At 35.1% G+C, this 22,722-nt stretch overlaps 1 protein-coding gene across 4 annotated transcripts in view; it reads left to right on the forward strand.

Moving 5' to 3' along the window:
* The window catches only part of PUM3 (pumilio RNA binding family member 3), a 46,931-nt gene that overhangs the window by 15,739 nt on the left and 8,470 nt on the right, over window positions 1-22,722 (forward strand). For all 4 annotated transcript variants that reach the window (XM_007499517.2, XM_007499515.3, XM_007499516.2 and 1 more), the window contains exons 5-13: window positions 516-591; window positions 4,268-4,361; window positions 5,314-5,380; window positions 6,203-6,377; window positions 7,218-7,321; window positions 10,403-10,481; window positions 15,485-15,583; window positions 17,799-17,852; window positions 21,884-21,964. In XM_007499517.2, coding sequence (XP_007499579.1) covers window positions 516-591; window positions 4,268-4,361; window positions 5,314-5,380; window positions 6,203-6,377; window positions 7,218-7,321; window positions 10,403-10,481; window positions 15,485-15,583; window positions 17,799-17,852; window positions 21,884-21,964 — 829 coding nt within the window. The remainder of the gene's footprint in view (window positions 1-515; window positions 592-4,267; window positions 4,362-5,313; window positions 5,381-6,202; window positions 6,378-7,217; window positions 7,322-10,402; window positions 10,482-15,484; window positions 15,584-17,798; window positions 17,853-21,883; window positions 21,965-22,722) is intronic.

Genomic DNA, 22,722 nt, shown 5'->3' on the forward strand with positions numbered 1-22,722 from the left:
GTTGTTTCAAACCATTGTTATATTAAACTTTTGTAATGATGAGCATCTGCTCAGTATACTTTGTAAATATTGAAATGATTTAAAGTCAAGAACATAGAAGCCCGTTATCTGAAGAGCAGTCCCAATCCCAGTTAAAGAGTAGTGTAGAAATTTAAGAATGATTGAACTACTATCAGAAATGGTCATCAAAATACATAACTATTATAATGGATTTGACATTCTTCCTGAGATATCTCTGACAAAAATAACATGGCTTGTGAGTTTTGATTTTGAGTGTTTCTTACTAGAGACTAGTTTACTTTTCTCTCTACTTCTGAAGTTATTTCTGGCTTGTATCCTTTGAAATTTTCTCTGATATCTTTGTAAAAATAACTTTACCTCTTTGGAGTAACAATTTTAGTTATCTTTGGTATAGGATTTATTGATTTCCTTTCAACTACATATCTATTGAAATTTCCAGTTTGTATCTGAAAGATACTTGTTTAGGTTGTGATTTCTTGTCTCTTCATTTACAGAAAAAATTGTGATAAAGAAAAAAGAATAAAGTTGATGAGTGAATTACAGAAGTTGATGCAGGGCAAGATTAAAAGTGTAAGTAAAATATAGTCACCAAAGTGATTTATAAGCTAAAGTAATTCATATGTCAATGAGATATTGAGATATATTAATAATAGTGTGACACATAAAATTTTTGATTCTTTAAACACTACTTAACTTAAATATTTCAGATATGATCCCCAAATTGAATTTCATAGTAAGGGAGGTGTACTGCTGTGTTTTGAATATGCCAAGTGAATCCTCTACTTCTTTTCCTCACTACTAAATAGACTAATAAGTTTAGGCTGTCATTTAACGTTTTTTTTGTTTTTTTTTTTAGTTCTTAAATATATTTTATTTGATCATTTCCAAGCATTATTCGTTAAAGACATAGATCATTTTCTTTTCCTCCCCCCCACCCCCCATAGCCGATGCGTAAATCCACAGGGCATTAGATGTTTTCTTGATTTGAACCCATTGCTTTGTTGATAATATTTGCATTAGAGTGTTCATTTAGAGTCTCTCCTCTGTCATGTCCCCTCAACCGCTGTATTCAGGCAGTTGCTTTTCCTCGGTGTTTCCACTCCCATAGTTTATCCTTTGCTTATGAATAGTGTTTTTTTCTCCTGGATCCCTGCAAATTGTTCAGGGACATTACACCGCCATTAATGGAGACGTCCATTACGTTCGATTATACCACAGTGTATTAGTCTCTGTGTACAACGTTCTCCTGGTTCTGCTCCTCTCGCTCTGCATCACTTCCTGGAGGTTGTTCCAGTCTCCATGGAACTCCTCCACTTTATTATTCCTTTTAGCACAATAGTATTCCATCACCAACATATACCACAGTTTGTTCAGCTATTCCCCAATTGATGGGCATCCCCTCGTTTTCCAGTTTTGGGCCACCACAAAGAGCGCAGCTATGAATATTTTTGTACAAGTCTTTGTGTCCATTATCTCTTTGGGGTACAGACCCAGCAGTGCTATGGCTGGATCAAAGGGTAGATATTCTTTTGTCACCCTTTGGGCATAGTTCCAAATTGCCCTCCAGAATGGTTGGATCAGTTCACAACTCCACCAGCAATGAATTAATGTCCCTACTTTGCCACATCTCCTCCAGCATTCATTACTTTCCTTTGCTGTTATGTTAGCCAATCTGCTAGGTGTGAGGTGATACCTCAGAGTTGTTTTGATTTGCATCTCTCTGATTATAAGAGATTTAGAACACTTCTTCATGTGCTTGTTAATAGTTTTGATTTCTTTATCTGAGAACTGCCTATCCATGTCCCTTGCCCATTTATCAATTGGAGAATGGCTTGATTTTTTTGTACAATTGATTTAGCTCTTTATAAATTTGAGTAATTAAACCTTTGTCAGAGGTTTCTATGAAGATTTTTTCCCAATTTGTTATTTCCCTTCTGATTTTAGTTACATTGGTTTTGTTTGTACAAAAGCTTTTTAGTTTGATGTAGTCAAAATTATTTTATTTTACATTTTGTGATTCTTTCTATGTCTTGCTTGGTTTTAAAGCCTTTCCCCTCCCAAAGGTCTGACATGTATACTATTCTGTGTTTACCCAATTTACTTATGGTTTCCTTCTTTATGTTTAAGTCACTCACCCATTTTGAATTTATCTTGGTGTAGGGTGTGAGGTGTTGATCTATTCCTAGTCTCTCCCATACTGTCTTCCAATTTTCCCAGCAGTTTTTATCGAATAGTGGATTTTTGTCCCCAAAACTGGGATCATTTAACTTTTTTTAACCAGACATGATTTCATTGATATTTCAAATCCAAGAAAGTCAAACTTGCTCTTCTGCAAATTAGTATAGAAAGTCGCATAGGACACTGAATAGTTAAAGTTACCTTCACAAAATCACATAGCCATAGCTTTAGAGGTGGCATTTGACCCAGATTTTCCCAATTCAGCAAGACTGGCTTTTATCCATTAGAGTAAACTGTCCCTCATTTGAATAGCTTTTAAAATTAGATTAAGAGTTTTTATATGGAATCAGGTGCTTTTTAATGTAGTAACATTATTTTTAAAATATCTTAGATTCCATGTAGGCTAGTTTGCACTGAGAATTACAGACTTTTTAAAAAACCAATATGTAAAATTTTTACAATTGCTTCTTTCATTCCTCATCTCTTCACTACCATTACTATCTATCTAGAATATTTGATTTGGAATCAGAGGAGCAGGATTCAAATCTTAGCTCTACTTATCATGGTACTTTTGGACAAATAAATTTTCCTCTCTAGATCATTGTTTCCTTATCTGTGAAATAGAAGTTTTGGAATATATGACTGAGTTCCTTCTAAATCTAAATTTGTGATTCTATATAAAGTCTTGAGAGAGGGAAAACTTAATATTATTAAGTACTTGACATTGGGACTCATTTATGTTATCTTAAACAAAACATCTTATATTTCTGTAGTCGAAAAACACTTGGATAAAGCATTCTTGCCTATAGGCAATAGTATGGTCCAACAGTTGTGTAGGCACCATAAGGGCAGCCTTTACCAGGCTACCACACACTCTGAAGAGGGGACATTTTGAGGGAGAATTGCTTGAGATAGAAAGAAATTTTGTTTCTACTTTATTGTCTACAGGAGATGCAATGAGACGTCTGGATCTAGGAATGTTTAGCAGTTGACATAAAAAGATTCACCAAATACTCTGCTAATTTTTGTATTACATATCAGAGACAGAAGCTGAATCTTCAGGAATGAATCCCAACCTTCAATAGATTATTAAAATATAGGTTATTAAAAATAGAACACTATATGGAGCTGAATTGACTAACATAGTCAACATTAGAAAGAAACAAAGGGGAAATGAAGATGGGTTAATGACTTGGAAAGCTTTCCTATATTTAGGCCAGACCTAAAATATGTCAGTCTAGCAGATTGAAGATTTAAAATGCATTATGTATGTATTGACAATAAAGTAAAAACCAATTCACTAATTAAACATTAATTAAAACAATACTTTAAAATGACATCAAATATTCCTCTCCTCTGCTATTAATGAGAACTCAGAAAGGCAGCCTAGAGAAAGATGAAATTCAGGAATAGCCTTGGATTCCATTTTTTCCCCAAAGGTTAAGTCTTTTCTGCCTTAGACCACCCTGTGTCTGATGCTCCAAGATAGACCTGGGCAAAGGGATGGGGAAGAACTGTATAAATGAGGTAAAACATTCCATACTGGAAGATGTCAAAGGAAGGAATGTGGAAGTGGAAACTAAGGAATATCTTGACCCCCCTCCCCCCCCTTGCAGGATTTGTTTATCATGGAGTGTAAGGAAAGTTATAGCCTGTGTTAGGTACCATGGCCAGAGATACATTGTCATTGTGGGGAAATGAGGCCTCAGTGAGGGCAAATAGATGGAAGGAGTTTGAGAGAAAGAGGCCTAGAAAGTTAAAGAAGTTTGTTCACTTTGGAATGAAAATTTAAGAGAGTATAATGGAAAGTTAGTTAGGTATGAGAGAATGGAAGTTTAGGGTAGGGACTGATTTATTCCCATGCATCCAGCTATACAGGAAATTGTTGCTATAAGGGTAGAAATGGTTGGTAGATAAAAAATAATGCTCCTGGTCTCAAGGAGATACTGTTCATCAAGTGCCATGAGTAGAGGACCTTAGTCATTCCCTCCTATTCCACTGGGCAGGGCCTAGGTCTGGATCACCTTCAAAGTATTACTTTTAATTATAACAAAATTTTTCTCTTCAGATTGCATTTGCACATGATTCAACTCGTATTATCCAGTGTTACATTCAGTATGGTAATGAGGAACAAAGGAAAGAGGCATTTGAAGAGCTAAAAGGTATTTTTTAATGTCATATGTTCAAGCTGAAGATTTCTAAATTTCTTTCTCTTGCAATAATGCAATGCTATAGGTTGGTAATGGTGGTATGAAAAGCAGCACTGATATACAGAAGAGAAAGGGTCATCTCTGACATATGACTAACATGGGGAAAATTTATTAGCAGAAACACCAATATGAGAAACAAAGTCTCCAAGCCAATAAGAAATAGGTTTATTGAGAGAAGGCCAGTCTCACAATAAAGCTGGACCCTAATCAAGAGCAGAGATGCCAAGCATTAAGTGATGGCCTTTTTTTTGCATAGAAATCTGATGACACAGCATCAGATTAAAGACAGAAAATATAGTTAAAATTAAAATAGGATGAACATAAATCTTCCACATGGGCAGGTCTTAATGACACAAGTGCTGAATAAGCTGGATAGTACAGAAATCATCACTATGGGTGATAACTGAGATCTATTATTATGACTGATTTTTCCAAGGCCTCTGCAATAAGGGGTCAGAGTCTGGTTTTTGCTGACAATTCTTACCCATGTCAGGAGTTAAACACCTCCTGTAACTAAAGATGGCAGCTAAGGATGACTGACAGAGGCCATTGCACCTAGTATATGGGCATCCTATACTCCTCACTCTGTTAGTGGAAATCTTGTGCCTTTGAACTACATTTACCTGGAGCCCACTGACTTTAATGACAGGAAGTCAGTGGGCTCCTGGGAAATGTAGTTCAAAGGCACAAAATTTCCAATTACATATGACTGAATGTCTTTATGTCAGACACCCAAAAGCAGCCTTCCACCAAAAAAAAAAAAAAGATAATATACCTTCTTTATATAATTTATATGTAAGCCCCCAGGATTGTGACCTAAATTTTATATATATATATATATATCTTTGTTTAACAAGGCTTCAAATAAAAATACCAAACAATTGTAATATACTTTGTTTTTCAGAGAGTTGGGTTGAATTGAGTAAGGCCAGATATTCCAGAAATGTCGTCAAGAAATTTCTCATGTATGGGTAAGCAATTTAGAAAAGGAGAACTCTTTTTTTTTTTTTATTGAAAACATGCCAGAATGAATCTAAAACTATGGTAGTGGCACTTCTGAAAGATGCATCACGTATCCTAAAGGGCTGGTTGAAGTGGGGGAATGGAGTGAAGAACTTGTCATTTTGTTGCTGCTGTTTATTCTTCATGTTTTCCTTCAGAACTCAAATACTTAAAAGTTATTTAAGGAATTTTCAGGAAAAGTTGGGTCAACGGAATTGAATGAGGTCAATTAAATGTGCTGGGAACTTTTCTAAGCACTGGGGTGGAGATAGAAAGGCAAAAACAGTCCCTGTCCTCTAGGAGCTCACATTCTAATGGGTGCAAGATCATGCAAACAGTTATGTACATACAAGAGTAGATGGAAGGTAATGTCAGGGAAAGCACTGGGAGGGTTGGGAAGGATGACTACAGCACTTGGGAAAGCCTGAGAAAAGTCTCCCACAGAAGGCAGGTCTTGAGTTGTCCTGAAGGAAGCCAGAAAGTAGAGTGAGAAGAGAGAATAGTGTGTAATTGATAGCATTCCCACCCACCCACACCCATACCCCCAAATTACCGCCTAATACCAAAGTTAATTAAGGTGATGCATTTTTATATAGTTTTCTTTAATGCTATTTAGAGGAGATGGTTTATCTCTGGTGTTACCATGTGTTTTCTCTCTTTTCCTGTTCCACTTTTTCTTTCAATTCTCCTTTTACCCAAACTGAAGAAATAAGTAAAAGTGAGGTAGTAAATTTACCTTAAACTCATCTTGCCTTTCTCCCATCTCTTTTTTTTTTTCTTATGTGATACAGAAATAAATCACAAATTGCAGAAATAATAAAAAGTTTTAAAGGCCAGGTGCGGAAGATGTTGCGCCATGCAGAAGCATCAGCAGTAGTGGAATATGCCTACAATGACAAAGCAATTTTGGAACAACGAAACATGCTTGTAGAAGAGCTCTATGGGAATACATTCCAGCTTTATAAGGTACAGTTTCTAATTATTTTCAAGCTTTTGCCTCTTTTCAGAACACATTATTGTCTTCTTTGGTCATTTAATAGACTTTCTTCTACTGTATCACTTTTATATAAGTTTGGGTTTTTTTGTCTTTTCTTCAGAGAGCTTTTTAAATTAAATATATTTAATTACTCTTCCTGGAATCTAATAATGTAACACTTCAATTCTTATACTGTTGACCAGAGACTAAAACTAAACATCACAGTGGTTTATCTTATACCAAAAACTGCTTTTACTGATATGCATTGGAAACTGTTGTCATAGAGTTAGAATTTCTTTGTACAGATTATATTTGTCCATGTTATATAGCAAGGATAGGAAACTTAGCTGTGGAATCATTGTAGGTAATGGACCTGAGAAAGTTAAGAAAAGTGGGACTGGGGATGGGTAGAGAAAGTGAAAGGGGAAGAGCCAATGACAATGCTAAGGAATGTTGTTTAGAGGTAGTGTAGCTTTAAGGGTTGCCTATTTTGAATTGATTTTCAGACTTGAAAGTAATACTTTTGCTTTCTACCCAATAGCCTTTTTGTTCTTTATTCTTGGCTGTTACATCTGACAAACACAAAATGAATCATAGCAAACTTTTACAACTAAACAACTGCTTTTATATACTCTGTAGTAGTTGGTGATAATTTTGTGATTAGTTTGATTAGCCTGGCACATTATGTGAATTGATACAGAGAGGGGGAAAAAAGATAAATAAGTAGAAACCAATATGAATGTACACAAAGTTTTAATATATAATGCAAACTTTTTCATCACTCTGGTCTTCTGGAACCTTGATTAAACTTGTTACTGATTTCTTTTCAGTCTGCAATTTACCCAACTCTGGAAAAAGTATTAGAGGTACAGCCTGATAAACAACAGGCTATTATGGATGAAATGAAGCAGATTCTTACACCATTGGCTCAAAAGTAAGGAAAATATTTTGTTTTTTATAACAAATGACAGCTAAGTAAATGTATTCTTTTGGTTGAGCGAGTTAGTGAACCTTGACTAAAACATATAAAAAAAGATTGTTCTACCCTTAATGCCTTCCCTTCCTCAGTATCCATTGATGTCCCAGTATCCTATAATCTGGATATTCAATGACCTTAATTGTCGAATCAGTAAATATTAAGTTCCTACTATGTAGCAAACTTCATGCTATTCTCTGGGCATACAAACAAGGAATGGAATGATCCCTACTCACAAGAACTATTTTGTATTCTGACAGGGTAGGCTACAAATACATAACCATTTATAAAACCTATGTTGCTTTCAAACTCAGTAAGGTTATTTTTATGATTTATGATCACCTTGTCCTTTTATTATAAATCCATTATCATTATTATAAATCCATTATCATTCTATATTTCCTATAATTACTTGGAACCTTTTTGAATCATAGTCATGTTTATAATTTGCCGAAACGTGAGCACTATGGCTGCTTGAAAAAGTCTTGGCCTTCAGATTCCTACTGTACTCTTAAATTTCTTAAAAAATTGGGTCTAATTTCAGTGGTTTGTCTATATGATAGAACATTCTGAGCATTGACCACCATTTGATTGAATACCTCCTTTTTTTTCTGGGTTATATGTGTATTAGGCAAAACATTTCCATATTGTACATTTTTGTAAGTTGAATAATTTTATAAAATCAAAATCCTAAAACATATGCCCAAATAAATAAGTTGAAAAATCATGTTTTCATCTGCTTTCCTTCTCTGAACAGTTTTCCCTGAAGTTGAAATTGTCCCTTTTTTATTAAATTTTATTGATTAATGTTCTTTTCCTCCCCTCTTCCCACTCCCCTCTCATAGCCAACAAGCAATTCTGCTGTGTCATGTGTCATTGATCAAGACCTATTTCCATATTATTGATGTTGTACTAGGGTGATCATTTAGAGTGTAATGGGTAAAATTTAGGGGTTTTGAGTGAATATATTATACTAGTGGTCACCAGGGATTAAAATTCAATCCAATAAAATACTCAAGTCAGCTTGGGATTTTTATGGTGGTTTAATTACAATAGTAGGAAGAAATTAAGAAGAAGAGTAAGGAAAAGGAATTGGACTGCTCTGACAAGCCAGATAGGAGTTCAGAGGCCTAGGCCTTCTCAATCTAACTTGGCTTCCAGCCACAAGGCCTCCTCTGAGATGAGGGGCCTCCTAGGAGGATAGCGCTTTAGGAGGTAAAGGAAAAGAGGAATCAGCCTAAACCACTCACCAAGCATGATAAGAATTCCTCCATGAGCTCCCAATGCTGAAAGAGCCCAACATCTCCCTGAAAGAGAGAGCCAGAGAGAGGAAGTGACGCAAAATATATAGACAGTTCTTTACATCACTTCTTGCATATCAAAGGAACCATTGGTAGCTTGTAATATTTTTTCCTTGGTCTGGTAGTTCTTGAATTTGTCTATAACATTCCTGGGTGTTTTCAATTGGGGATTAAGTACAGGAGGTGATTTGTGGATTCTTTCATTCTCCACTTTTCCCTCTTGCTCTAGAATGTTGGGGCAGTTTTCTTGGATAGTTTTCTGTATAATGGTATCCAGGCTTTTTCTTTTGTCATGATCTTCCAGTAGACCAATGATGCTTAAATTGTCTCTCCTCGACCTGTTTTCTAAATCTTCTGTTTTGTGGATGCAGTGTTTCATATTTTCCTCAATTTTTTCATTCTCCTGATTTTGTTTTATAGTTTCCTGCTGCATTGTGAAGTCATTTGCTTCTACTTGTTGGATTCTAGTTTTTAAAGACTGAATTTCATCCCTGGCTTTTTGGTCATCCTTCTCTTTCTGGTCTGATTTTCCTTGGAGGTCATCTTTCATCTTCTTTGCCTCATCTTTCATCTCTTTTGCCTCATTTTCAAGCTGATTAATTTTGGCTTTCAAGATACTATTTTCTGTTTCCAGATGATTTATTTTGCTTTTTAAGTTCTTTTCCCAGTTGTCTTCAGCCTCTCTTAATTGTTTTTCTAATTGTATTTTGAATTCTTCCAAAGCCTGTGTCCAATTTGCTGGAGTTTGTGTTTTTGCTTGGTGTTCATTAATCTTCCTCTGTTTCATTTTCTCTTTATTTATTGCCTGGATAGAAGCTCTTGATTATACTTTTTTTCTTTTTCTGTTGTTTACTCATATTTCCCCCCTGTAGTTGCCTGTAGTCTTGCTCCTCTCATTTTGTGCTGGATCTCTGAGTTTGGACTGTTCTGTTCTGGAGGGGCTTCTTCCCTGTTCCACTGTTTAATTAGGTAGTCTGATCTTCCCTGAGTGACAGCAGAAGCTAAAAAGGAGCTGGACTTCCTGCCCTGTTGTCAAGGTTGTTGCCTATAGTTTGCTGCAGCCTTTGCCCTTAGAGCTCAGTCAGGGAGGCTCTCAGATCAATCTGTGGGGGAAGGGTGTTGGAGCTTGAGCTTCCCAGTCCTCTGAAGGCTTCTTATCTGCCCTTGTTGATGAGATTGAGGCAGGGTGGAATTGATCTGCAAACCTGTCTGTGTCCTGAGGCCAAAACCTCCAGAAGGCAGGGGCAAGATGGAGCATTTTGGCTGTGACTGGGCTGCCTGCTCTCTGCTTCTCCTCCAGCTGCCTTCTACACTGCCTGTGTTCTAAGTCTTGAGCCTGGCACAGCTTTGCCGACAAGGTTCTCCCTCAGGACTAGAGCCCTTGCCTACCCAGAGATTCCACTTGGAGGCTCAGTGCTGTAGGTGGGGGAGGGGTCCTGGGACATTCCTTCTTCCTTTCCCTTAAATTCACATGTTCTAGAGTTCAGGCTTTTTGGGAGGCTTACCTTTTAAGTTGGGTCTAGGAGGAGGGTTCCCTAACTCTGTCCTGTTGTTAGATTTGGTTTTCAGTCCCCTCGAAGCATTGTGTTCTTGATTGGTGAAGAAGGGTTCGCAGAGGTCTGAATTTTTGTGCCTCTAAGCCACCATCTCGACTCCTCCTCCCAACACTAATTCATTTTACTGCAAAGTAAATGTTCAAGGTGATTAACCCAGCTTTTCTTGTTTTTTTTTTTTACAGAGAAACTGTTATTAAGCATTCACTGGTACATAAAGTATTCTTGGACTTTTTCACCTGTGCACCTCCAAAACTAAGATCAGTAAGTTTTCCCATTATTTTATTATTATTTTTAGACTTACTAAGTACAGTTGGATGTTAGTAAAATTAATATCTTTAAGAATTGGATTGGGGTAGGGAGTTGGAAAAGGAAGAGAATGAATGTTCAGTCTATTGAAAGAAATAGTGGAAAGTCATTAAATAGAATCTTACTCCTTAGAGTAAAGAGTTCTCATTCTCACCCAGGTAAGTAGTTTATGCCTAGGAAATATTGACCTAGAGTAGTATTCCCAATAAATTAAAAGACATCCTACAACACAAATAGGATTTATTACATTTATAATTCACTTCATTATCCTACTCTCTAGATAATAAATTGAAGGAATTTCTGCATTTAATTAGATTTTTAGTTCTAGGGAAAAAATCATCCTGGAATCAAAGGTATAGAGAGATTCAATGTGGTTGAAAAGGGGGAATGCCTCATACTGAGCTAATAACAAATAATTTGTAAGAAAAGATAAATTCCACAGCAATCATTATAACATAGCTTCCATAAAAGTTTTCCACATTGATTTTTTCTGGGCTCATGTAATTATCAATACTCATAATGAGAAGACAAGTAAAAGGAACTGGTTATTGACAGCACAGTGCTGATAGAAATAGAAGAAAACATTTGTTTAAAAAAGGTGTTTCATATACTCACTTTAATAATAAACTGTGACCCAAAAGCAGAAATACATTTGTTGGGAGTACCACCAGGGGGCAGAGTTTTGGTTGAAAAGGGAAGTTTTGTTAGTCCATACTAAAATCAAGCACAGAGGAGGAGATCATGACTGCTTCTCCTGTGGGGTTCCAGGGACACTGAGGTCTCTGAGAAACCTAGAGGTAAGTCTGAGACCAGAAAGCATAAAAACCAATTTCATTGAATTTGAGTAGGATTGGGTTATCTTTACAAGTGGCTAACAAATTTACTTCATTTGATATCTTGAAGGATTGTGCCACTAAAATCTCTAGCAATATGACCAATGTTAATACAGGAAGGTTGATTAGAAATCTCAGTGGAGGGGTTCTTTGAAGGCCAGAGAAGGAACAGTTGTATTAGCAAGGGAGCAAAGGGGCATGGAGAATAGTACTCTTCCAGGCTCAGAATTGGGGGTTTGAAGTAAAAGGAGTAACTAAACTTCTTAAAGTCAAGAATCCCAGAAGTCTTGTCCTGGGGTTTAGAGATAGGGAAACAAATGTATTTAGACACAAAGATAAGGCCAGGTGGATAGGTTTAGGAAGTAGGATGGAGTTTTTTTGAGATTTCTGACTTCTTTGTTATTTTACCTCTTGTGAAATTCCCTCCAGTGAAAACCCTCTTTTCAAGGAGCAAGGCTGGAGAAGAACTGAGTTTTTGAGGAGTTTCAAGTTCAAACAGAAGAGGTTTTGAATGGCAGCTAGAAATCATAACAAATGTTAGCTGGATAAATCCAGGAGACCCATTATATCATGTAGAGTGTAGAATTACAAACATATGGGAGGATGGGGGGGGGGGGGTTAGTATTTAATTCTCTAAGCTTTACTTTTACTTTAATTTTCATATTAAATTTTTTGAAATCCAATTCTCTATTTGGATGATTAATAATGTAACCGATTATATATTCAAATAAATGAATGTTTTCACCTTCAAATTAGTCACTTTTGGAGCCAAATATTTATTCCAATAATGCTACCATTATCCTACATAGGTTTGGATCTCTTTATCTGCTCTGGCTATCAATTAATTACATTAACAAATTTGCTTAATTTTCAGGTAACAGTTTCTAGTACAAAACTGTTTCCTTTAGATAAAACTAAATTCTTATCCATTAGCCCATTATTAGTTTGCTTGATATTTAATTTTAATTTTTAATTCCCAAATATGATTTTAAATTATGGAATCTTAATTAGAAGAGATTGTGTAGATTATGTAATCTTAACTATCTTGTTTCACTAATTGTTCCTTTAAAAAGGCTTATTGTTTTTTTAATCTGTGTTAAAATTAAGGTAAAAGTAGCATATTCTAGAAACAATTTTCTCCTTTTTTCTGGATGAAGTAGACATTTAAAAAATAGTAAATGGCCATACATTTTTATTATAAATTCAGAAAGCATAAGAATTCAAATAAAAATTTAAAGAAATATGTTTCCACTTGGGTACGTAATTCTTTTTTTTTAAGAATGTTTTTATTTTTTCTCCTCAATTACACGTAAAAACAATTTTTAACATTTTTTATCATTTTTGAGTTCCAGATTCCTCCTTTGCTCCCCTCCCCACTTCTTGAGAAAGCAAGCACTTTGACAAAGATTATACATGTTAAGTCATGCAAAATATTTCCATGTTAACCATGCTTCAAAAGAGAACATAGACAAAAAAATAAGAAAAATATGCATTGATCTGCATTTATACTCACATCAGTGCTTTCTATGGAGGTAGATGGCATTTTCCTGCATAAATCTTTCAGAATTTTTTTGGATTGTTGTATTGCTGAGAATAGTGAAGTCATTTCACAGTTCATCATCATAAAATATTGTTATTATCATTCTGTATAATGATCTGGCTCTGCTCACTTCGTTTTGCATCAGTTTATAGAAGTCTTCCAGGTTATTCTGAAACTCCCCCCCTCATCATTTCTTCCAGCATAATAGTCTTCCATTACAATTATATACCATGACTTGTTCTACCATTCTCTAATTAATAAACATCCCTTCAAATTCTTTGCCACCACAAAAGGAACTGCTATAAATATTTTTGTATATATAGGCTTTTTTTTCTTTGATCTTTTTGGAATACAGATCTAGAAGAGGTATACCCCAAAGATAATTTGGGTAAGCAAGTCACAAATTTTTTGGCTTTCCCAGTGCATATTAAAGTTATGTTTACTTTATATGGTAGTTACATGTTCAATAATATATTTTTTAATGTACAAATATTTATTTTAAAATACTTTATTAAGAAATGCTAACCATCAACTGAGCTTTTAGCAAATTTTAACCTTTTTGCTGGTAGAGGGTCTTGTCTCAGTGTTTATGGCTGCTAAATGATCAGTAGTGATTGCTAAAAGTTGGGGCAGTTGGGGCAATTTCTTAAAATAAGACGACAATAACATTCACTGCATCAATCAACTCTTCTTCAGGCCATTATAGGGTTATTAATTGGATTAATTTCAGTATTGTGTCTCAAAGAACAGGGAAGTCAGATGAGAGGCAGAGATGAGAGACAGGTGATTATTGGAGCAGTAAAAGCATGCAACATTTATCAATTCCATTTACCATCTTAAATGGACACAGATCATGTCACTTCAAAAGTTAATAGTAACATCAAAGATCACCATAACAGATAAAGTAATCAGAAAGTTTGAAATATTGTGAGAATTACCAAAATGTGATTCCCAATATGAGCACATACTATTAGAAAATTGGGACTAATAAACTTGCTTAGTGCAGGGTTGCTACAAACCTTCAGTTTTTTTAAAAAACATTGTATTTGCAAATCATAATAAAACAGTATGCCCATAATGGTATTACTTGTCAAAGGATATACTCAGTTTTATAGTCTCTTGCACATAGTTCCAAATTGCTCTCCAGAGTGGTTGGATCAGTTCACAACTTCACCAGAAATGCATTGGTGTTCCTTATTTTTCTATATCCCCTCCAACATTTGTTGTTTTCCTTTTCTATCATAATACCCAATCTGGTAGGTATAGAGTAGTTTTGCAAGCTGGCCTGTGGACTGGGAAACAGAGGGTTCCTCCTGACTGGGTGTGGTGACTTAGGCAAAATAATGATGAATAGGAGACAGCTTTTGTATTCAACCCACTGAGAAACTGCTCCTCCTTGACTGAGGCGTGTCTTTATTTTATACCCTCATGATCACACATCTACTTGGCACACAATTTCATTCTCAACATACATGTTTCCACAGAACCTAACAACAGACACAAAGCCTAAGGAGATAGGAAACAAAACATTGTTACTAAGTGCAGGGTCAGAGAGTAGAGTCAACATGACCCGGGTATCGGTTGGGGAATTCAGAGCACAGATTTGCCAAAAGTTTTTATGCCTAGAAAAGAGAGTCCTATCTAAGTAGGTATATAAGAATCCTTAGGTTTAATTTTGTAAGTGGGGTCTCCCAGTAATATTCTGTGGGGACAGAGTGGGACATCTGTATTAACCCTGCAAGCATGTTGCTCTCATGTATTTTTCCTGGGGCTAAGTAAGAATAATAATCATAGCAATTCCAATAATAAGGGAATGTTAATAAGAAAAGTCACTTGGTGGGGGGGGTTTCAGTGGATGTTTCCATCCTTCCTGGGGGCTGCTTTGCAGTCCCTGATTTCCACGTGTGACCGTGTTAAACAGTGTGGTCTTTGATGGCTCCTGGCAGAATAGGTTCTATCTCATAACTGTCGTTAACAACATTGTCAAAAAAAGGGGAAATGACAAATGTTGAAAGTGCTTCAGGGAAACAGACTCCATAATGCATTAATGCTGGGGCTGTGATTTGTACCATTATTCTGGAACATTTTGGGGCTGTGCCCTTAAAGTTAATAATTACAAATACACTTTATACCACTATGAGGCCTATATCCCAAAGAGATCAGAAAAAGAGGGAAAAGACCCCATTTGGGAAAAATTATATCAGCTCTTTTATAGAAGCAAAGAACTGGGAACCAAAAGGTTGTCTATCAATTGAGGGAGGAATGGCTAAACAAATTATGATAATGTAATGAGAAGAAAATTCTTGTGGGAGGTTTTCAGGGAAGTGTCCGGTTTGGGACCTGATGAGTTTGAAATGTGTTTGAACCATTAAGTTTGAAGTTTGAAATGTCCACTATGCAATCAGCTAAGGAAAGTGACTGGGTCCAGGGATATATAGATCTAGAAGGAATCCTTATACTATTTCTACCCAAAAGAATAAAACCATGATTAATATTTAAATTGAATAATAACTGATCAAACAGTTGGAAATCAGGAAAGGCTTTATGCAGAAGTAAAATCATCATTTGTTGTTGTTGTTCCCTAGGAAATGATTGAAGCAATCAGAGAAGCTGTAATATACCTCGCACATACACATGATGGAGCTAGAGTAGCCATGTACTGTCTGTGGCATGGCACACCAAAGGTATACTGTACAGACTCGGCAACATAGAGAGAGGAAAATATTATATTTGTTATATGGTTACCAAGTTTGTTTTTTATTTAGGTTTAAAAATCTCCTTTGAGTTTTGACCTACTCTACATTGATAGCATTTCCCTTTCTAAAATTCCCATTTTTGTTTTCATATGGATAGGCAATTCTCTGGTTATCATAATTCTCTGCACTTTGATATGGTAGAAGGCTATTTTCATGTAGACATTTTATGGAGATTGTTATTTAATAAAACCACTTCTGTGTTTGATGTAAGAATAGAAAGGATTTAGTATTTGCAATGCTATTCCGTTCTGTCAGGTTTCATTGGAAGTAAAGTAGAACTTCTTAAAGCTATGAAAAAGAATCCTGATAAATCAGGAAAAAGCTAATTTATTGGGCAGACATGATGAAAAGCAAGACACTTAATGATTAGCTTGTTAATGATTATTTGAGATAAGGGATAAGAAATTAGACAATTGTAATATCCATATTCATTACTGAAATCAATAAATATATAAGCATCTTGTTTTGATTTGAGGAGCACCACTTTGAGGATAAAATTGTATTTTATTCACTGTATTGTTATTAGTTCAAATTTATTCCTTCAAATAGATATATTGAATTTGATATGTTAAGCATTGTGGAAGAGTATGAATAAAATATAGTCAGTGATATTACAATATAGTAGTAGAGATGAAATTATCAAAATCGCAATGACTTAAGGTAGCTTAAATGATCAGTTATAATAGTCATAATAAAAAGCATCAAAAATGGTTTATGTACCATAGGCTTATAATAGTTTTATTTTCCAAATCATAAACTAAACAGTATAATCTAAACATTTAAGCAAATAAGTGAAAATATTTTTTCCATAATATTAAAAAATGATTTGGCTGACAGTTGCCTAATGTAGATTTCCTTCTGCATAAATAAACCAGTTGGCCTAGTTTAGTAAAAGAAGTTTGTTATCTATCTTTATGAAATTCTTCAAGAAAATTCTAGAAATTAACATTCTACAGTTAGGAAAGGGAGGATTGTCAAAAGTACAGTTCGTGCAGTGACATAATATGCAACTATAAAGATTCAACAGTAGCTTTATAAAAATTTTGACTACTCATTTTTTAAAAACTAATGCTTGATGTCTTATATGTTATTTATATTGTTTTGATCAGTGGCTGATAGTTTTTTTTTTTTAAACCCTTACCTTCTGTCTTGGAATCAATATTTTGTATTTAGTTCCAAGGCAGAAAAATGGTAAAGGCTAGGCAATGAAGTTTAAGTAACTTGCCCCAGGGTGGTCACATGGCTGTGATGTGTCTGAGGTCAGATTTGAACCCAAGGCCTCTTGTCTCTTCCTAGCTGTCAATCCACTGAGTTAAGTAACTGTCCCCAGCAAATAGCTTTTTAAATGTAGAAGTCTAGTAAAGTTTAATTAAATCTTATGCAGTACTTATTTCTAATTACCTCTAAATTTGGAACCCATTATTTTACTTCAACATTGGATTTTAACTATATTATCCAGAAAATTTTGGGTTTGTTCTTGGACATGTGACTCAAGGTATCAGGCTTGTCATCCATTTGCCTAAAGCAATTTACAGTTGCAGTAGCACTGTAATTCCTGAACTAATAATCACAATAGTAATAATTAATCTCTGAGCTAAAAACTTGAGAGGAAAGGGTTGGGGGTGTATGAGAAGATAAGAAGAATAGTTAAAATAATGGTAGGTCAGGCTAAATGTTGATAGCCATTCTTCATCATTTAGAACTAATAAGTCTAAAAAAAAATCCAAAACTTTGTCCAGTAAGCTGTGGAAAGAATTCTTGTAGTTGTCTCCTTTTTATTTAAGTTTAGAATATAGCATTCAATTAGAAGTTACTTCTAGTTCTTAGACTGTTCGAAACATGTTTTGGCTAGCTCTAGAAATGGTTTTATAGTAACTTGAATGTGTTGTCTTTTTTTTTTTCCACATTTCCAAATTTTAGAAAAACCTAAAATAGTCTTTAATAGGATATTAATTGGCAACCCTGTATTATCTTATTGTGAATTTCAATTATTCTGGATCTAAATGTGTCTGACTTTAGAATTCAAATGTAGATGTATTATTTACATTTGTTAAGATGAAAATCATGTGAGAAGTTGAAAATAATATAAATTAGGGAAAATACTGTTTTATTAGATTCACTGAAAGATTTTTCTTTTTTACAGGACAGAAAAGTTATTATTAAAACAATGAAGACTTATGTTGAAAAAGTAGCCAATGTAAGTAAAATAGAATTCATACATTGTTGATCATAGGGGATTAGAGAGAGTCACTGATTAGCTTTACAGCATTTGCTTGAAATAAATCCTCCTTATGATTATGAAACTACATTACTGATCAGAAAGGTGCTTGTTCTAAACTGATAAATTTACTTAATGTAATTAGTATGCACATACATATCAGGATCTGGGGTGCATGCTTGGTCTCAGATATTTTGGTCTGGATCTTCGATCTTAACCATTTTGAAGAGAAAAGATTTATGTCAATACCTTTCAGTAATCAACTATCAGAAAGGGGAAATAAGCATTTATTGAATGTCTATTATATAGTAAGTGCTTTACAAAAACTGTTTTCAATAAGAAATATGATCAATTTATTGTGACATAGATGATATCAATACTTTGTGATAGGAATTATGACCGAGCTTCCATTTTTCTTTCATTTATCATTATTTCTAATGTCTACACAAATGCTTTTGAGATATCCTGTCTTAATTGGGTTTTATGTCAGGCTTTCTCTGTTCTTTACTGTTCTGTGAGACAAGACTACTCATAATCTTTCACCATTCTTCTCTTGCAGTTTTATTGGTATATAACTAACTCCTGATAAGGAAACATCTTCTTCCAATACAGATTAGCGCTCACTGTGCAACTTAACATTAATAGTTACCTCTGTGGCTCTGAGAATAACTGATTTTACAAACAAGTTAACTCAACTAATATGTTTGCTAAATGAACCAAATTGTTTCTGATTCTATTCACCACACCATCTCTGTTCTCCAAAGCATTTTGCAAATGAGTTTATATTTTAAAATAACATTGACCTCTCCTGCTGTGGTGGCAAGATAGTCAAGTTTTTGCTTTACTAAAGTGGTTTCTCATCTTTTATGACTAACTTGTTACGATTATTGCTTTATGTCAGTTAAAATATTGAAATTTGATCATCTGATTCAGTGCCTTATCAGTTTTCTATTTTTATCAATAGTTTGTTGTTTTTTAATATATTGTGTTATAGTTGTTGATTAATGTTTGTTATCTTATCCTCTCAATTTGGTATTGATTTTCATTTCAACTTTTCTATCTGATAAGATAGGCATTTGTTGTTGTTTTTTTCCCCATGTTATTTGGTGCTTACCATGTCAAACATTATGAATCTCCTCCTCAGTTCAACAAACATCTATAAGTATCTATTTTATCCTAGAGGCTAGAGTACAAAGACAAAAAAGGGGGATAGTCTCTGCTTTCAAGAAGCTCACATTCTGTTAGGGGATATAGCATGTATAGAAAGAAATTCATGGTAATTCAGTGAGAAGGAAAAACTCACTAGGGACTCAGAAGGTTTCATAGGGAGGTAGCACCTTAATCAACCCTCAAAGGGAATAAGAATCTGTAGAGGCAGAAGTGAGAAGGTAATACTTTCAAGGATTGGGAGACAATTTTTATGAAAGTATGAAATTAGGAGTCAGAATTTGAGATAGAAGAAATCCATTTTCCAAGTTTAATTGGAAATTGAATTTCCTTTATGCAAAAATGGCAAGGGAAAAGGAGTTTAGAAAGGGAATAATCTCTAAGCTTATGTTGTTGGATTGTGTAAGATGCATTATTCAGTATTCTAGGATGCCAATTTTGTTACTATTCTGAAAAATAAATGAAGAGCTCCATATTATAGGACTATGCACACATATATTTTTCCATGAGTAATCATTTTGCCTGCAATTATCATATAATAATGATGAGCTTTTTCAGTGCTTTTTCAAAGCACTTCAGCTTTGGTGCAGTAGGTAGCATGTCAGTCTCGCAAGCTAAAGGTCCCTAGTTCTATCCTTGGAAGGAGGGTGTGATATACCGGGAAAGGCTTCTGGAGACAAAAGAGCTACTTGACTTCGGATGGGGTTTACCTCCCCACCTGAAGTGGATGTCTATTGTCTGGTGAAGTGGGACCTTCCCTCAGGGGGAAACCTCTCCTGTGACACGGTCAAAACCTGGGGTTTATACCCTCAAACTAAATAAACTGGGGACTTCTAGATTTCCATGTTGACAAAAGTGAGACTAGGATTGAGATTAGTAAAGTTAGACAATCCTTTGAGGACCAACCTAACTGCCTTTAGAGGCTTATTGCCAGATTGACTAAAGGAGAGTTGAATTTTTTTAGCATAGGAATTAATGAAGACCATCTACTGAGCGTAGAGAATTTTTGACCTTGCATCAGCTAAAGGAGTACCTACATTGATGAAAAATCAGAGGTTCTTCAAGTAGTAGCTGTCCTGTCACCCTACATTATTTCTTTAGTTGTTGTTCAGTCAGTCATATACAACTCTGTGCAAGACCACAGACGGTCCATGGGGTTTTCTTGACCAAGATACTAGAGTGGTTTTTCATTTCCTTCTCAAATATGTCCCTATTTTATAGATGAGAAACTGAGACAAATAGTGGTTTAAGTGACTTATCGAAGGTCAAACAGCTATTGTGTCTGAGACTAGCTTTGAACTCAGGTCTTCCTAACTCCAGATCTGATGAACTGTCCACTTGTACCACCTACCTTCCCCATCTCCACAGGTTATATGAAGTAACTGATAAAGTTTACCTGGGGAAAAGGAATAAATTGGTGCAATAAAGAGTGACAATATGAGGTGCTTTCCCATTAATAAAATTTGAGATCTTTTTTGCATAGATTTGAGAACAATCTCTTCTGGTCACTTTTGACCTATTGGCTTTCAGCTATTTCTGTTATTTGTGCCGGGGAGATAAGTGATTTCTGAATAAACAAGATACCACTGTCTATATGAATTGCATAAATACATATGTGTATGTATGGATAATAGGTGTTTTGAAAGCACTCTAAAAAATATATCCATATGTCCAAAGTGAATGTTTTCCTCCACAATATTTACCACAAAGATTCTGCTGCCATTCAAACAAGAAAAACTGACTTTGTTATTTGAAGGTCTTCTTATCTACAGTTATAGAAATTATTCACCAGACTTTACTCTGGTTGATCAACTATTCAAAAAAATAGGATCCATCACAGGACAAATACATATCCCCAGACTGTGCTCTAGTTTCTACAAAGCAGCTCCAAAAATGGAATCTCAAGCACATTTTAAACAATGATTGATTCTTTGGTTTAAATGTCACCCATAGTACCTATTTGTAAGGATACACATTTTCATTCTCATTTCTTTAGAGTCATACCCCATATAGCAGTGATGGCAAACCTTTGGGAGATGGAGTGCTGGGCCCTGCTTCCACCACCCCACATGGGAGGAAGGAAGCGCTCCCATTGGGCGGCTGGACAGAGGGGTAGGTGAAGTGAGGAATGGCCTCAGCAAGTGTAGAGAGGGGAAGGGGAGCAGCCTGAATGCTCAGCTTTCCTCCAACTCTGCTGCTTTTTAAGCCCTTCACCTTCCCTCCTGTGAGCTCCTATTGGGCTTCTGGGCAGAGTGGCAAAGGATTTGAAAAAATTGCCATTGGGTGTGGTGGAAAGGGTGAGGGGAGCAGCTCTGCCTGAGTGCCTCTGTCTTTCTAGTAATAAACTGGGTGAGGGAGGGAGCATTTTTGGTACCCATGCCAAGGATTCACCATCACTGCCATATAGAATTCATGGAGCTAATTTTGTTCATTAATAAGCGACAATGTCACTGACAGAATAGCCATTTTAATTATTAAATGGGAGGGTATTTATTTGACAGATTGGTACAGTGGAAAATATACTAAATTGGGAGTCTAAAGACTTCAGTTTAAACCCATGCTTTCCCATTTCCTCTTCTGAACCTCAGTTCCTTATCTTCAAGGTTAGCGAGAGGGGGAGTTTGGATCCTAGCAATAAGTCTATGATCCTATTAACATTGCCTACAGAAAGTAATTATTCAGGCCTGGTCAGTCATTTGATCCATCTTAACTGCTTGATGCATGTTATGTTATATAGTTGAAGTTGTCATCTTTAATTACATTTATAAAGTTAATTACATTTATGAATCAATGGACTAAGGGAAAATGCATTTTTAACCTTTATTAAATTTTAATTTTTGCAGGGAGAATATTCTCATTTAGTTTTGCTGGCAGCATTTGATTGTGTTGATGATACAAAACTTGTCAAGCAAATAGTTATGTCGGTGAGTAATAGAGCTCCTTAAGAATTTAAAGTTTATATTTAAAATTTAAATAGAAAAAAATTGCACATTTGCAAATATAAAATAGAAAGCAAGATACATATAAAACCACAGATGCCTCTTCCATATGATAACTTCTCTTTCTTTTCACATATATAATTCTGTATCTGTATATTCATTTTAGTTTTCCCAGGCATCAGTGCTTCCTCCTAAATTTTCTGTCCTCTTTGGTATATTTTTGAAAAATGTTTCTAATAACCCTTTTTATCCTGTTTTTGGCACCACTATTGCTAACCCTCTCCTCCCTCCACTTTCGAAACAACCAAAAAAAAACCTTTTTGTTAACTTTTTTTGTAATAATTCCTTTAAGATAATCCATTGCATATATCTCAGTGGCTAAGTTCTAAGAAAAATTATTCACTCTCTACTGCTGCATTTAAGCGAAGCTACAAATGAATGATATCTCATTGATAATGCCAGCACTCTTAGTACCCTGGGTAATTGTGTCTTAAACAGTGGTCATAGTAAATGAAGATTATTCTTTGATTTTAAAAATCCCTTTGTGTAATTCAGTAAACCACAAATGAACTGATTTTTCTGTAATAATTTTTACATAGTCCATGCCTAGGGAATCCTGGCTTTGTTTCATATGCTTATTTAGGATTTGGGGAGAAAGGCTCAAGAGTCATATCTATTTGATGAGGAAATAAATTTATTCTCACTTTTCCTTCACTGTTAAAATCACAAGCATACTACATATT

The sequence above is a fragment of the Monodelphis domestica genome, chromosome 7 (assembly GCF_027887165.1).
Source record: "Monodelphis domestica isolate mMonDom1 chromosome 7, mMonDom1.pri, whole genome shotgun sequence".
NCBI classification, from domain to species: domain Eukaryota; kingdom Metazoa; phylum Chordata; class Mammalia; order Didelphimorphia; family Didelphidae; genus Monodelphis; species Monodelphis domestica.